This window comes from Artemia sp. Qi Xiang Cuo, chromosome 17 (genome assembly GCF_049724085.1).
Source record: "Artemia sp. Qi Xiang Cuo chromosome 17, ASM4972408v1, whole genome shotgun sequence".
NCBI classification, from domain to species: Eukaryota; Metazoa; Arthropoda; class Branchiopoda; order Anostraca; family Artemiidae; genus Artemia; species Artemia sp. Qi Xiang Cuo.
Genome location: NC_142810.1, coordinates 3,488,112 through 3,504,593, shown reverse-complemented (window position 1 = coordinate 3,504,593; position 16,482 = coordinate 3,488,112). Strand labels below are relative to the sequence as shown.

The following is a 16,482-nucleotide window of genomic DNA, read 5'->3' as shown; positions in this document are numbered from 1 at the left end:
TATACATATTCTGATATTTATTCCTTTAAGTCTTAATACTTTTTTAATTATTAAAGTAAAAAAAAGTGAAAACATTCAATTTTTTTTCAGCAAAGTGCAAATTATGTTCTGGCCTTTGGAAGGCATTTTTGGGAAGTGGTTTTGAGCCCTACCCATATTAATTTCTGCTCGTTTTGAGTTTGACTCAATTATTTATTATAATTTCTGTTCGTTTTGGGTTTCATTTATTTATTAATGCTGATTTGTGGTAGTTTACGCTTGGTAGATTATTTGATTCTAGTTTTGGTCATTTTTAGTTTAATGGAGTTCTTTACTTTTCCTTTATAAATTTGTTTTTTGAAACAAGTTGTTTTTTTAATTAATTTCTGTTCGTTTTATATTGACACAGTCTTTTTCAGGGAATAAAAAGTAATATTTTCAATCTTTTCCGTTTTTTTTTTTAAGAATTAATAGTTTGGCCAGGAGAAACTTTTTCAACAATTTTTACCCTTTTAAAAATCTTGAAACAAATAGTGTTTGATTTATTTTCATACCTCCTCTAGTTACCTGAACAATAAAACTTAATACCTTTACCAAAAATTCTATCTATGCTCTTTGACAGTTTGGATACACTTACACACTTTTGATTTAGTTAAATTTTAAGAGCAGAAGTAGTAATAGAAGTAGCTCCGAAAGTTTGAGCTTAATACCCTCAGTCTTTCTTGGAACATTGCTGAGATGTATTAGCTGCAACGAGCATACACACAGTGCGTTTTGATTTAATCTAAAAAAAACATTTGGTTTTTAAGCATAACAAGCAAATTGCATAACTGTGTGAGTGTGGGGGGGGGGGGGTTAACCTAGTTAACCTACACACTATCCATAAAGATTTATTTACAATACCGTTGAGCTATGCCTAACTAAATGGCTATCTTAAAATTTTGATTGAAAGCGTTTGGAAGGAGCTAAAGAGGAGGGCTGATTGCACTTCAAACACTTTTGACTCTTAAAAGGGGTACTCAAACTTTGAACTTCGAATGCAATTAGTTCCTTTAAAATATAAATGATAGTGTCTTCTGGCTAGTTCAAGATCCACCACAACTTACCCTGAAAGGCCTAACTTAATAATGTAACACATTATTGTGATATTTGCGTTTGGCGAGAAGAGCGGTAGTTGGAGAGCGGGCCTAGTTTACCTCCATCACTTTTGACTCTTAAAAGGGAATTAGGAGAATACCCACCCCCCGGAAGTAAAAAAAGTGAAAACATATAAAATGTAGTTAGCTTTCAGTAAAGTGCAAATCAAGTTCTGGTCTTGAGGAGTTGTTAGCCCTACTCATATTAATTTTTTGCTCCTGAGAAAGTTGTAGATTAGCCGTTTCGACAAAACGATAGCATACACTGCCTTTTTATTTATTTCACCATTCATAAATTTGTTCTGAAGTTGGTGAAAATGTCAACTCCATACCAAATAGTCCCCACTAAGCCACCTCTCAAATTCAACATATAAAGTTAGCTCCCCCCCCCCCCTTAGCTTAGCCTTTCTAACGCTTCCTCCATCTTCGATTTATTCGGACTTCCTCTTGGGAAGCACTCAGAACCTTAGTATAGCCAACAATCCGCAAAAGCTTCCACGAAATACCACAAATTAGGAACAACTTTTTACTTCATATCCCCTACCCCCCACACAAATTTCGAACAAAACGTAATAGTTTCTGGCAAAAAACAATCTCTAAGATTCTAGTTAATCGGAAATACTAAAAACGACCACCGGCCCTTTCCCAGGAACAACCAACTCATTACTAAGTTTAATTGGCATTTTTAACTTGTTTTGTTCCAGGGTCGGGAGGGGTGCAAGTTCCAGGGGGGGGGGCAATGTACCAGTAGCATTTTGGAATAATGACTAAAGGGTTAAAGATTGGCTAAAAGTTTTTTGAAAAATTAAATGGAATAGTAAAGCAATATGGTATATAAGTAGGATACTACAATTATCCCAACTCTATTTATAAGAAAAAACATAATTCACAAGAAAACCTTTTGTCAAAAGTGAAGGGCTAGGTTACAAACAGGATGCTTGGGCTGCAGCTGTCATCTTAAGCAGCTGGATATGAGAGCTTGCGTATTGGAACTTATAGTTTGATATTTTTGAAATATGTTTAGCACAAATAAAATAAAAATTGCAAAAAGAAATGATAAGTGACAGAAAGAGCATTTCCCTTTTGGAAGAAGTTCATAGTTTGCGGTCTTATTAGCTTTGATGATACGCAATTTCAACAACCACACTCTGCCATCACAAAGGCAAAGGGTGGTATAAGAGGCTTTCAGAAAATGTTGAGGGGAGTGCTGAGTTAAATCAAAACACAAGATGTAAATGAAAATTGTCCAAAAGGACGTATCTGAGGACTAACTTGGGGTATTGAAACTTTCAGGGAATGACAAGGGGAATGAGTATTAAGTTGGCATATTGACGCTAGGTCTAACTTGCTGTTAATACTGCTACTACTACTACGATTGCTACTACTACTGAAGCTAAGGGTCTTGAGGTGAAACCTTCAGGAGATGTTGAACTAACCAAAAGGCACTATGTCCATGATACTAAGACAAATGATACGGACAATTCTACTGGTCGTTTTTTATTTTTTATAAATCAAAAACGATTAAGTTGACGAAAATTACCAAAATGGGTATTAAGCAAAACATAAGGTTTAAATTAAATATTAATTTTAAAATTTCAGGAAGGAGTGAGGGGGATGTCAAAATAACCAAACAGCACAATGTCGATAATGCTACTTAAAGATATTAATTCTTTTACTGCTAGTCTATTCTTTCTACTATGTGTAATAGTGTTAAAATGAAATTTTCAGAAGATGTTAAAAAAAACGCTTTTTGTACACAGGTTACAAGCAGGATGGTACAACAATATCTCATGAACAGCTTAGAGCATTAAGTTGACACTTTCAGGGTGTGTCGAGAGGGAAGTTGAAATAACTAAAAGGTTAGTTTTAAATTGAAACTTTCAGGGGATGTTTAGACAGTTGTTGAACTAACAAAGGGCGTTATGTGTATACTACTACCTCTATAACTAGTACTACTTCTGCTGCAACTTGTAATACTATTGTTTAGACAAAGGGAATAGGGTAAGACTTCAAGGGGTTGCAGAGGGGGAATTTGGAACTAAATCAAAACAAACTACATGAATGCTGGCTATCAAAATAGAGTACTGGTATCACTAATATCTCGGGAGCAGCTTAGGGTATTAAGTCAAAATTACCAGGACACGTTTAATTAACAAAAACTACCTATAATAATTTTAGCACTGGCATCACAACTGCTACTCCCACCGCTTCTACTGCTAATGCTACTACGACTACAACTATTGCTAATGTTAAAGGGTATGAAGGCAAAACTTTTAGGGAATGGCGAGCGCGGTGTTGAACAAAATCAAAATACAATATGTGCATGTGGTGAGGTATTATCTCATAGTCCAAGGGAAATAAAATCCTTTGCCAAACATTCCTGAATCGTATTCAATGGAGAATTGATAAGATCCTGAGAGACTAACAGAACGTTTTTGCTAAGGCAGATCATCTGCAGGTAGGATTTTTACTTTAAGAATACTAAGAGATGAATCCATCAAGAGGCAAATTGAAATATTAATAACGTTAACCAACTTCTTAAGGGCTTTCGATTCTGTGCACAGAGAATTCCTATGGATAATACTACGTTGCAGCCTCCCAGTAAAAACTAATAGAATTAATGTTTCGAATAACAGCCTCTACATTACTACATTACAGTCTCTCTGTAAAAATTATTAGAATTATCGGTTCTTAATATAATGGCCAGCTGTGCGCTGTAACAACAGACGACGGAGGCCTGATGCAATGGTTCCAGGTAAATTCCTGAAAAACTGATGCAATGGTTCCAGGTAAATTCCTGAGTACAACAATGATGCGTCCTCTCTCCTCTGCTTTTCACAATTCTCATTTATTACATACTTTGGTCATGTGACTGAGTTAGAGGGAGTCAATTGAATAAGAAACATACTATCTTTGATGGTGATTTTGCTGACAACAATCTGCTCCTTTGTTATGTAAAAGAAAACTTACAGCAGAACTTTTTCCTGGCGTTTGTAGTGGCATGTCCAGATAATGTTTATACAGCGCAAGGATTTTGGCACACTCTGAGGCAGGGGAGAAGAACCTGATTGGTGCAGTGTAGAAGGATTTTGTCAAGCATTGAGAAAAACAGAATGGAGTTTATCAAGCATCACTATTGCATGCTCAGTTGATGTCGCCACGATGACAAATATGTTAACATAAACAGATATGCATGTGTTAAATGTTTACCCGTTTGCGTTCATCCACAAGGAGGGAAGACTATTTTCCAGGACACCTGAAATGTTTCCAGGAATTTTTATTTTCCCCCAATGTCCGAGTGTTTTCCATGACTAGAAAATTGGTCTTTCATCTTGCAGGTTTCCCAGGACACAAGGGAACCTTGTTTTAAATCAATTATCAATTTATTACACCGAGTAAGCAAATCTAGCCAAAAAAACAAAATATTATCAGTATTTGTGGGAAAAGTCATCCCTGAAAACTTGGGGACAGTGGTAGCACTGAACAGCACGCAACTGAGGAGCTAAAAGGGATAAAAGAGAGAGGTGATACCGACCTCTCAGCTGCCATACTTGAAAGAAACTTGACAGTTTATCCTTGGCCACGGACTTCCTGTGTTGTTTTAAAATCACTTTTCTGTGAGCAGGCAGCGCGGCAGCAGAGTGCACCTGGCAATTCGATGATAAATTACATCAGTCCAGTTTTTGTTAAGAAAAAGATCACTCAGTGAAAATTATTGTCCCCCCTGGCATTATGCGTCCCTAGGCCCGGACCTATTAGTAAATCCAGCCCTGCGTACTGACCGTCATTGCTAAGTACATAACGCCTTTGCAGGGTACAGAAAAAATACTAAGGTCATAACACCTTCAGAGCGTACCGACCGCCGTTTCTAAGGCATTAAACTTAGGGCGTATAACCCAGTTTTTGGCAAAGAGTAAGTTGTTTCTGGAGACTGTTGTGGGGACCAGTCTCGATACATAATTAAAAAAAAAAAATTACTGTACCGATAAAAAAAATTATTTTTGTAAAACAATAATCAAAACACTGTTTCGGAAATGTAAAAAAAAATCACAAAACGAAATGGAAAGTATGAAGCACAGTTTATATAATTATCCAGTATGATCTTTCCCTATCTCAACCATTATAAAAACCCGAACCAAGGTGCGGATGTTCCAGAGAACGTTTTTGCATATAAAAACATAAACGGAATCAGATCTTTTCACGGGTAGACAAGTCAGACTGTGATCTAATCGGAAACAAGTGGAAACTGCTGTTACGAATAATGCACTTTATAGGAAACAATCGGAAACAAATTAACCCGCTAATGCAGAAAGAAGTGGGAGGAGCTTTTTGTCCGTACCGAGAATGAAGACCAGAAATGATCTGCGATAAACTTACTGAATAATTACATAAACTGTGGTAAGAAGTCACCGATTGTCATTGCCAAATTATGAAGTTTCTGAGTCCAACCACATCTCTAAACCTAACCAGAGCGAAGACCTCGCAACCAGGGCCTCACACTGCCGAAAGGAGACTACTACTGCTAACAACTCACCGCAGCACCGAGACCTACACAGCTGCGCAAGCTCCTCTTCCATCCCAATCGATTCAAATTCTCCCTCTTTACACCCTCCCAGGACGTTCTCATTTCCTATAAGTCTTTCTTTATATCTTCCCACCCCAACGTCGGGTGACCCGCTTTCTGTTTATCCCTAGACGGCTTTGCTGGAAAGGACAATCTTCGGCACTATGTCTTCCTCCATCTACAGAACCTGCCCTGACCATCTTATCATTTCTCTCATTGTAGCCCTAGAAAGTGGGATTGAACCACACTTTTCGTACAACCTAATGTTTGAAATGCGGTCTGTCAGCCGGTTACCCAGAACAATCCGTAGGCAATTTCTCTGGAAAACATCAAGCAAATTTTCTACCGCTTTTTGCAGTGCCCGTACTTCAGAGCCATATTTTACCAATTGTCATCTCTATAACTTCCAATATTCTAATCTTGTTTTGCATACTTATCTTCCTATACTTCAAAAAAAAAAAAAAAATTAATTATGAAAAAACACCTTAAGCATTGGTTATTCTTCTTTTAGCATCGTCACTAGTCCCACCGTCTTTACTAATAAAACTACCAAGGTAAGTGAAGCTGACCACCTGATCAATATTTTCGTTGCCCAACGAATATATATATATATATATATATATATATATATATATATATATATATATATATATATATATATATATATATATATATATATATATATATATATATTATTATTATTATTATTCATTTATTGCCCTTAAAAAAAAGTTACAAAAGGTACAATAGACGTATTAATCACTAAAAAAAAAAAAAAAGAAAAAAAAAAAGAAAAAGAAGGACACAAACACACATTAAAAATTCAAACGAATGACAAAATAAAACTCTTCATTACAATAATACGAACAGTAACTATATGAATTACATTAATATAAAAAAACTATTTTGAACAAATTGTTGACCATGGATGATTAAACTTACTTTGAAAACGGGATAGAGATTTATTAATTCTAATATTAGGGTCAGCTAGCTTATACAAATGAATAATTTTACGGTTTCTTGTCTAAGAGGGCAAATGTAGAGGATATTTAGCAAATCTGAAGAAGATTGATTATAGGTGCTTTTTATCTGTAACTGTAAAAAATCTCCAGAAAGGAGCAATGTAAAGCAGATGAGGAAGGGCTGTGGCGTTGTAAATGGAAGCTATAATATATTGGGTAGAACATAGTTTGCTTTTTATGATTACATCGTAAGAAATGCTAATTTTACGCTCAACGTGAGAAATCAGCAAACGACGTGTGTGGCCTATAGATGTGCCAATTGGAAGGCCCAGGTATGTAATATGGTCTGAGGGTTTAACAAGAGAACCGTCCATATTTATAAGAGGAGTAGAGGGATTCCGCCAATTGAAAAGGATTACTTCGGATTTCTCAGGATTAAAAGACAGACCAATTTTTGAATATTCATCTTTGAGGATTTTGAAATTCTGCTCAATGCGCTGGATCGTACGGCTGAGATTCAGGATGTCATCAGCATAACAAATAAGAGATATATCTATTCTCCCAAGAATGCATGAAGGAAGACACTTTGCCTGCGCTTCCAGGACACTATTATTGAACAGGGTTGGGGAAGTGATAGCTCCCTGTCTAGTCCCTTTCTTAACAAGGATGGGGTATTGAAGATTCACAAGCATATTCAAGGGAATCAAAGAGTTTGGCCTCACACGAGAATTAATGCAATAATATAGGGAAGGATGAAGAGCCGACTGCAGGGAAAAACGGGATGGAAGTTTTAAACGCACTTTTAGATTCCTATATAAATCCCTGAGAACACGGACAACTGATCGGTTTACGCCTCGCCTTGCCATATGAAGAAGCATGGACGAATGAATTAAGGAATCGAACGCTCGTCTAACGTCATGTCCGGCGAGGATCATACTTTCTCCCGAAGATTCAGCATCGGTGAGGGCAGTAAAAACTGCTGTAAGAGCATGAGAACAGCCAAGATAAGCCTGAAAACCGAACTGATATGGGGGAACGTAACATTTTTGTCTTAACTCTTCAAGAAAAAGAAGCTCGAAAAGTTTGCATGTTGTAGTAGATACGGTGATGGGATGGAAAGAGGAACATAGCTGATCAGATTCTCCTTTTTTGGGAATTGGAGACAGATGACCAACGCAAACAGAGTATTGAACAATACCCATAACGAATATCATTTTCATGAGAAGGCTGAGGTGATGCACCTATAGATAACTTCCATTAATGATGTGTAGAGTGCTCACCTTATCTATCCCACAAGACGCTTTCTTTTTAAGTTGGGAAATGGCTTTTATAACAGCGTCACAAGTAACAACAAAATCAAGGTCAGGAGATTCATTAATGAATTTGCAGAGCTCGTCACAAACCTGTGACTCTAAAACATGATCAGGCTCAGAAAATTCATTTGAAAAATGGGATAACCACTAGGACAATGGACTGTCATTCGGGTCTGGCAAAGTTGAGGAGACACTACGAGGTAATAACTTCCACGGAGGACCAGGTGAATTCCTGACCTTCTCGGAATAAAGTGTCTGCATTTTAGATCGATGAAGGGCAAGTTCCTTAGCAAAACGTTTTTTTGTCATTTTTCTCAATTCATTGACTATTCCTTGACGGGGGCATAGGCAATCTCTCCATAATTTATACCAAAATTTAGCATGGTTGCAAGCTTTAGACAACACTAGATTTCCTGACCACCCGGGAACTTGGGTACCAACACGTATTTTTTTAAGAGGAACTGCCCTTTTTTCAGCACACAAAAGTGCAGGGCAGATTTCTGCTGAATATATATCAAGAGTTATTCTAACCTCATTAATGTCTTTATTAGAAGACTTTTGCAGAAGATGAAATGGAACTCGGATCTTGTTTAGGATACTATCTGAAATTTCGATGTACTGAGATGTGTCAATTTTATTCCAATCGCGAGAAGTATACCGCCTGTGCCGGTGAACAGTATAAGCCTGTAACACTGGAATCTGAGAATCTTCCCGTTTGAAACTAGAAGCAATAGGAAGATGGTCTGAAACTTGAAAATTGGAAACTACCTCAACACAAGGTCTATCAAGGTTATATGACACAACATGGTCGAGGTTAGATGTGCAAGAGGAAGAATGAATGTAAGTAAACTGAGCAGATTTCTGTTGAACTTTAAAATCATCACCAAATATTCCTAATAGTAAAGAAGCACGGATAGAAGCTGAAGACAACCCGCATTTTATATCACAATTAAAATCACCTATGATCAAACACGGGATTTTCAGTTTAAGGACATCACGAAGACAAGAGCTAAGTTTACTAACTGCAAAAGCGAAATCTCTCTCAAAATCTTCATGTTTGTAATCTGTGTGTAAATACACATTTATTATTACGCACACAACTACTCGAACAGCTAAAAAACTATCACAAGAAAAGAAAACACTAGAATTAAGATTCGATGCTACATAAGTAGCAATACCACCGGAAGCTCTGACTTTAGAACCACTACGTTTAGCTGCACCCGAGAAAGTTTTGAAAGAGGAACTAATGTCAAGTAAACTAAGGCTGTGGTAGGTCAGGAAATGTTCCTGCAAACAAAGAATATCATGCTTATGAAGTATATTTTCAAGAACAGGTTTTTTTTTTATAAGATCACCATTAATGGTCCAAGAGAGAAAATGAATATCCATTAATATACTTAGCTGCCCGTTTATCGGTTTGAGAGTTGCCAGGGCATTTGATACTTTAACATGTGTGATTAAACTCTTTACATGTAATGCAAAACATGTTCCGAACACATGGATTATCCCTGGTGGGAGAGTGCTCCATGGAACCACAGCGAGAGCACAGTTCTGCGTTCTTACAATCAGCTGCAAAATGTCCGTGTTGATGGCATCTGAAACACCGTCTAGATATGAATATGAAATTCTGGACAGTTAACTTCTCATAACCCACCTTCACAGAATTTTTCAGAAAAGAATCAAGATCACTCCGTTGTTCAAAATAAATCTTGTAGACACGTGACTTGCCACACTGCAAAGCTTTGACACACTTTGGAATAATTTTTACTAGATCTTTTTCATTCATTTATGTCGGAACGCTTTTTATTACACCAATAAAGGCGGGAGATTTAACAGAGGCTAATAGGCCAGGTTAGAACTTTTTCATCTGGTCAGCAATTGAGGAGGCAGCGGGTTTACTTTTTACGACAATTTTTCATTCTGATGAAGAACGTTTCACCTCTGAAATATCATTTGCAGCTTCAGGACATATTTTATCAATAAAATCTTTTCTTAATAGTGGAGATGAAAGATTGGACGGGCAATTTTTTAGCACAACAGCATAGGTAGGAGGATTGGATAATATATATATATTGGATATATATATATATATTGGAGGATTGGATATATATATATATATATATATATATATTCTACAAGTACGAGACAGTATCATTAAGTAAAACACAAGTTAGTGTTTTCACTTGTTCAACCTTGTTGGATTTGTTTGTTTTTTAAAGTCATGATGTAAATGCCTGTCAAGCTGATTCATAAAAAAGCTCTATTTAAAAAAAAAATGGATGTCACAAACCATTAAAGCTAGATTTATGTCTCCTTTTTTATCTTTGTTAATGGGGTTCCCTTCGCCCTTTCACTGTCTACGGGTCTAGGCATCTACCACCCCCCGCACAAAAAAAAATCCCGCTGAAAATATCTCTCGTGAAAGTACCCCCCCCCCCAACAGCTGATTCATTTCCTATCACTTTAAAAAAAAAGAACTAGAACTCTCAATTTCTGATAAAAAGATCAATCTCCGAAGTTTCAAAGACCATGAGGCAGAGGTAGGGATGAGGTTGGGGCCCTCCCCCTCCTATGCAGAATAAATTCTGCTCATTTGGAGGTTTATTGCCGCTCTTTGTTTTCATAAAAACAGTGTAGACCCCATATATTCCGAGAAATCATGCGAGATCAAAAATCAATTTATCATTTTTGGTTTATTTTTTAAAGTTTTTTCTCCCCCTCCCCCGAGAAAATACCCCCTACCCCAAACAAAAGTTCTGAATACGGCCATGAGGGTTGCACATGAATTTCTATCTTCATCCTCCTCTTGTCTCTTTCTTAGAACTAATTCTTTATATATTTGAGGGCTCATTGAGAGTTGGGATGTTTTGGTATTAAAATTCACCCTTTGAGGCGTCTCCTTTTCTCCCAAACTAGCAAAAATATTTTAAATTTCTATATTCCTTGTAGTTCCCAGTTTTTTTACAATTCCAAACATTTGCATATATGGGTTTTAAACTTCTACAGTGATATTTTTGGATTGTTTTGTAGTCAAATTAAGCTAAGGTAATTTCCAATGACAAACAAACTCTACTATGTCAAGATTGCATAGTATATCTGCCTTTCATTTGGCAGACAGCCAGGGTAAACAAGCAAGGTTGTCATATTGTAAAAATAGGTATCAAACAGTTCGTGGTAACGACCTGTAAGTAAGGAGCGACCCGTCTTAATAGTAACCGAAACTCTAAAAAACGGAATTTTTATACCAATAGATATATCCAAAGAATTGAATTTGTATGCTGATTTCAAATATATAAAAACCATTAAGTTTCATTTTACCCATCAAAAACTACGAGCCTGAAAAAACTTTCCCGATTTTCAAAAAATGTGAAAACAGCCCCTAAAAGTTAAGTGATATCAATTATCAATAATCTTAATTCACACCATCAGATTCAGCGTATCAGAGAACCCTATTGTTGAGATTTTAAACTCCTATCTGCAAAAATTTGGAATTTTGTATTTTTTGCTAGAAGAAAGATCACGGATGCGTTTGTTTATTTGTTTGTTTGTTATTTTTTTTCCCCCAGGGGTGGTCGTATCGACTCAGTGGCACTGGAATATCGGGAGAGGGCTAATCCCTCCCTCCCCGCCCCTTATTTCCCAAATTTGTCGGATCAAAATTTTGAGATAGCCATTTTGTTTATTTTAGTTGAAAGGTCCAAAAACTAAGCCTTTGGGTATAACGTGACCCCCCTCCCCCATAGCCCCAGGGGACAGGTCTAAGTTATAGAATTTGTCCATTGTTTGCGCCACAGTTTATATAATTAGCAGTATGATCATTCTCTATCTCACCCATTATAAAAACCCGGACCGGGGTACGAGTGCTCCGGAGAACGTTTTTGCAGATATAAACATAATCGAAGTCAGATCTTTTCACGGGTACACAAGTCAGATTTCTCTTGGAAGCGAAACTTGGCTTCAACGTTGGAACACTAATTTTGAAGAAACTAATTTTAAATTAATTTATTCCAATACATACATGAAAACCGGTAGTTAGTAGTGTAATGTTATTATTAGATGTTTTTAGGAATTAAAAATAGGTTTCGAAGTCTCAAGTTGGTTTCAAAGGCATTTTGAGAATGTTTCTGCCAAAATACGTGTTCCAGGGTAATTGGACCGCTGATGGCAGATCAAATGAGAGGAGCTGTTTGTACGCGCCGATATATTATATATATATATATATATATATATATATATATATATATATATATATATATATATATATATATATATATATATATATATATATATATATATATATATATATATATATATATATATATATATATATATACTACGAAAACTTTACTAAAAAGAAAGTTTTTTTTAAAAGAAAAGTAAAGGCCATATTAAACTTAAAATCAGTAGAAATAAAATTTTCTGACAAGTTCCCTAAGAATTTTACGAAAAACACTTCTTAACAGACGTTTGGTATTTTCTTGGATAGGGCTATTGTGGCAACTTTTACCACAGCAACCAATAATTAGAACCCAAATCCTAAAATTGGTCTCAATCAGGAACCCTTATCGCTATCTAAATTCACAAAGTGCAAAGATTTTGAAACAGAGGTTTTTATTGTTTAAAGTTCAGGAATGGTCTGCCCATTGCATATGAAAACATTGATTGAAAACGAAACTAGTCTTATCTAGAAAATAAATAACGTAGAAAATAAACATCATAACGTGAAAAAAAAATTATGAACCATCCAGTGTTGGATCCACGGGGGGGGGGGGGCGAGGGGTGCAACCCTAAATGAGTCTAAAGTAGCGTAATTTACCAAATTAACGCAAGTTTGCATTAATTAAACTTGCTCCTACCGTAAATTTGTCGGATCAACCTATTTTGCGCCCCCCTCCCCTAAAAAAATCCTGGATCCGCCCCTGAAACCATCACACCTACACCACCAGTTATTAGAAGAAGAAATAATTCATTATTTTCAAAAATTTCATCAACCCCCTCACCCCTTTTTATAAAATCCTACATAGGCCGATCAGTTGAGTCCACTGTATGTAAATAATAGATTAAGTCATAATTTGTATATAAAATAATTCATACCTGTGAGATGGGACACTTGCAAACCACTTGGCTGACTCACCAAGTTTTTTTTCTGCTTTCGCAATTACGAATAATGCACTTGGTAACCATTTCTCAGCGATTGACGATAACAGACTAATCCGCTAATACAGAAATAAGTGGGAGGAGCTTTTTGTTCGCACCGAGAACGAAGACCAGAAATGATCTGCGATAAGCTTACTGTCTATAAACTGTGGTTTGCGCATAGTATTTGTTTTTGGGATGTTGGAATACATTTTTGGGTGGGGGGGGGGAATTTTCTTAGGGGGGTATTTCCACAGGAAATTTGCCAGGGGGAAGGAAGGTTCCAGGGCGCAAACTTGTCAGGGACAATTAGAAACGGGGGGAATTTGCCCGAATTCCTATACAAAATTCTTTTTATATGTTTTGCTTTCTCTTGTCCGTCTCAATTTTACGCACAGAGCGGTTAAGAGTAATTGTCCGGGGTAAATTTTCACTGGGATTGTGTTGTCTAGAGGATCTTTTCGTGGGGAGGAGGTTTGTCCGTGGAGGGGGACCAGAGTTCCTAGCATCATTTAAAAAACAATCAGAAATTCAATTTAAAAAACAAGTTTTTTGAGCTGAAAGTAAGGAGTAACATTAAAACTTAAAACGAACAGAAACTGTTACGTATATAAAAGGGGTTGCCCCCTCCTTAACACCTCGCTCATTACGCTAAAGTTTGAATTTTGTCCCAATTTTTTACCAATGACTCCTGAAACACAAGGGCCGTTTAATTAGAACAATAAGACGCTTTTTAAAACTTCTAATAAACTTTAGCGCAAAGAGCGAGGTGTTGGGGAGGAGGTAACCCCCATTGTATACGCAATAATTTCTGTTCGTTTCAAGTTTGAATGTTGCTCCATACTTTCAGTTGAAAAAACTCTTTTTTTATTTATTATACAACAAACCGGACCTTTATTTCTTTGATGCTGTAGAAACATTTATAAAAAAAACCCTCTAAGGAACAAAAGAGACTGAAATTTTTGGTAGCCTTTTACATATAAAAGCTTTTCCATTTTGTCTTCTGAAGTTCATTTTTTAAGCAAAGTAATGTAATCTAGTTTCATTTGGCAACTTTACAGTTATATAGTAAAACAGGCCGAGGGCTATCAATGAGTATCAACTTGCTTTAAATAGTAGGGAGTCAGGTATTACCACATCACACTCTATTGGTGAAAGCTCTTCACAGCCAGTGTCAATGTGAAGATCTAAAATCACAAGGGATTTCTCTGCTTTTCCGCTGTAGTTCATAATTACAGTAATTTTGTTGTTCATTTCATGGATCACCAAATGGGAGTGACAAGGACATGTGTCATTTGTTTTAGAGAGTCTATTGTTGATATGAGACAACAATTTGACACTAAAAAGATGATTCAAAGATGCGGCTAGCTGGGACACACTTGAGGTATTGGCTTTCATCTGTTCAGAAGATCAGCACAGCCAGTCATTGAAAGGAGATCAGCAACGGCAGTTTGAACTAGTTTCCACTTAAATTCCACATGCATTGCATCTTTTGGGTCCAAGAAATAGCTTCAATAATTTTGCATTTTTGAACATTTGTTTGAACTTATGGATCTGTTTGGGGAATTTGTGTGCACCCATTATTAAACATGCATTTTTGAACAGCCACTATAGTTTCGACTTAGCGTTAAGTGACATCTATCTTTACCCTGTAATGAGGAAGTGGCTTGGAGACAGCCTTTCTATAGCAAGGAGGAGTACAAAGAAACCGGCACAACTCTTTTCAAATCATTTGCACCGTCATTTTATGAAGAAAGTAACACGAAGCTTGTTAACAGAAATGAAAAATGCCTCAATCGCTAAGGCGATTATCTAGAGAGATAACCCTGATTGTAGATCACTTTTGGCAATAAAATACATTTTATATTCACCCCTCTGTCCTTTATCGGCAGTTTTCGTTCAGATTAAGTTTTGTAGTAAAACATTCTGCTGTAAAACTAAGAAAAACATTTTTTTTTTGTGCTTAAAAAATTGACATTGGATTCACTAAAAAGTTACCACAAGTGACCTCGCATATGAAATAATAAATTTAATAAAATAATAATTACTGCTAAAATAATTTTCTAAACTTAAAAGATTTAGTAATATAGTAACTAGTCTCACCGAAGATCCAACATCTAAGATTGAGAATATTCAAAAAAAGGATTTCAAAATTGCTCTTGGTTCTTCCTTCAGAGTTTGTAAGGACTCAGTTCAACTTAGCTTAGCCTGACTTCCTTGTGAATAAGACGACAAAAGTTTACCATGCACTTCAAACTGAACTGTCTCATGTCTGACTTTTGTCTTTACATCCCTCGTAGTATAGATGAAGTGAAATTCGATGATATAACAAGACTCGAGTGTTGTAAACAATAATTACAGTGGGACACAGGTAGTCAAATATAAAGTCAAATTAATATACTACACAATGCACTTACGCCGCCTTAAGGAAAGTGTTTTAGTTGAGGCCATTTTGAGATTTCTTAAATATTTCTTGGAGCAAGAAACTGCTTAGTGTTTTAAATGAATACGAAAACAACACCGAAAGAAAATTATCAAAAGAAAAAATTTTTAAGTAAGAGAAAAATATGAAAAATTGACAATTATAATATGGCTCGTACACTGAGTAATTTCACAATATAATTGACTATTAACACTTTACTTTGATAGGACTCCAATTTTTTCTGCGGTTTTCAAGCCAATTAAAAGTAAAGCTTTTTGATGTTTTTGAACTTAATTTACTTACAAACTAATAATTTCAATTTCTTTTTTTTTGTGCGCTAAGGTAAGAACCACAGGATCTTGTTTTTGTTAAATTGTTGGATACTTCATAATCCTGATAGTCATGCGTTTTGAACACTGAAGAATTCTATTTGAATACCCAGTTGAAATTACCCATTCAAATAGATATTTTACCAGGCACTAGACAATAACATATAACACAATGACAATGACAATAACAGACCTATTTCTAACAGTTGTAGTCGATTTACCATAGACTTGTCGAGTCCAATGTCAGACAATGTCGAGTCCAGCATCAGGAAAACTAGAAATTTCCATAGAGCAAAGAGTTAGTTCAGATCAGAGAATTAAATTGCATGGAACAGCTTTATTCGACGTCTATCAACTTCTGTTTACGAAAATCACTATTCTATCCGAGGTTTTTAATGTAAACTATTAACTATCAGACTTCTTCTTAGAATGGGTTGTTAGGTGATATTTCAGATTAGGCTTATCTGGAAATTCTCTCTTGTATAAATTACATTTAAATAGTTTCTCACCAGAATGAACTATTTGGTGGATATTCAATGTGACTGACAAAGAAAAAGATTTCTTACATATCTCACATTTAAATGGCCTCTCATCTGTATTTACTGTTTGATGCTGTTTCAATTTGATTGATGTAAGAAAGC

At 36.0% G+C, this 16,482-nt stretch overlaps 1 protein-coding gene across 1 annotated transcript; it reads right to left on the bottom strand.

The window, feature by feature from the left end:
• Positions 1 to 580: 580 nt before the first annotated feature.
• Positions 581 to 15,791, bottom strand: LOC148941806 (uncharacterized). The gene is made up of 2 exons (XM_089103079.1): positions 14,225 to 15,791; positions 581 to 763 (listed from the first exon to the last, which is right to left on the bottom strand). Exons 1-2 carry the CDS (start codon positions 14,486 to 14,488, stop codon positions 692 to 694), a joined length of 336 nt encoding a protein of 111 aa, XP_088959205.1. The 5' UTR covers positions 14,489 to 15,791; the 3' UTR covers positions 581 to 691.
• Between the last annotated feature and the right edge of the window lie 691 nt (positions 15,792 to 16,482).

Coding starts and splice junctions, on each gene's coding strand:
- LOC148941806 (XM_089103079.1), bottom strand. CDS start 14,488: ATGAAAGCCAATACCTCAAGTGTGTCCCAGCTAGCCGCATCTTTGAAT. Junction 764..14,224: donor CACCAATAGAGTGTGATGTG/GTAATACCTGAC, acceptor TGTTTTTTTTAG/ATTAAATCAAAACGCACTGT.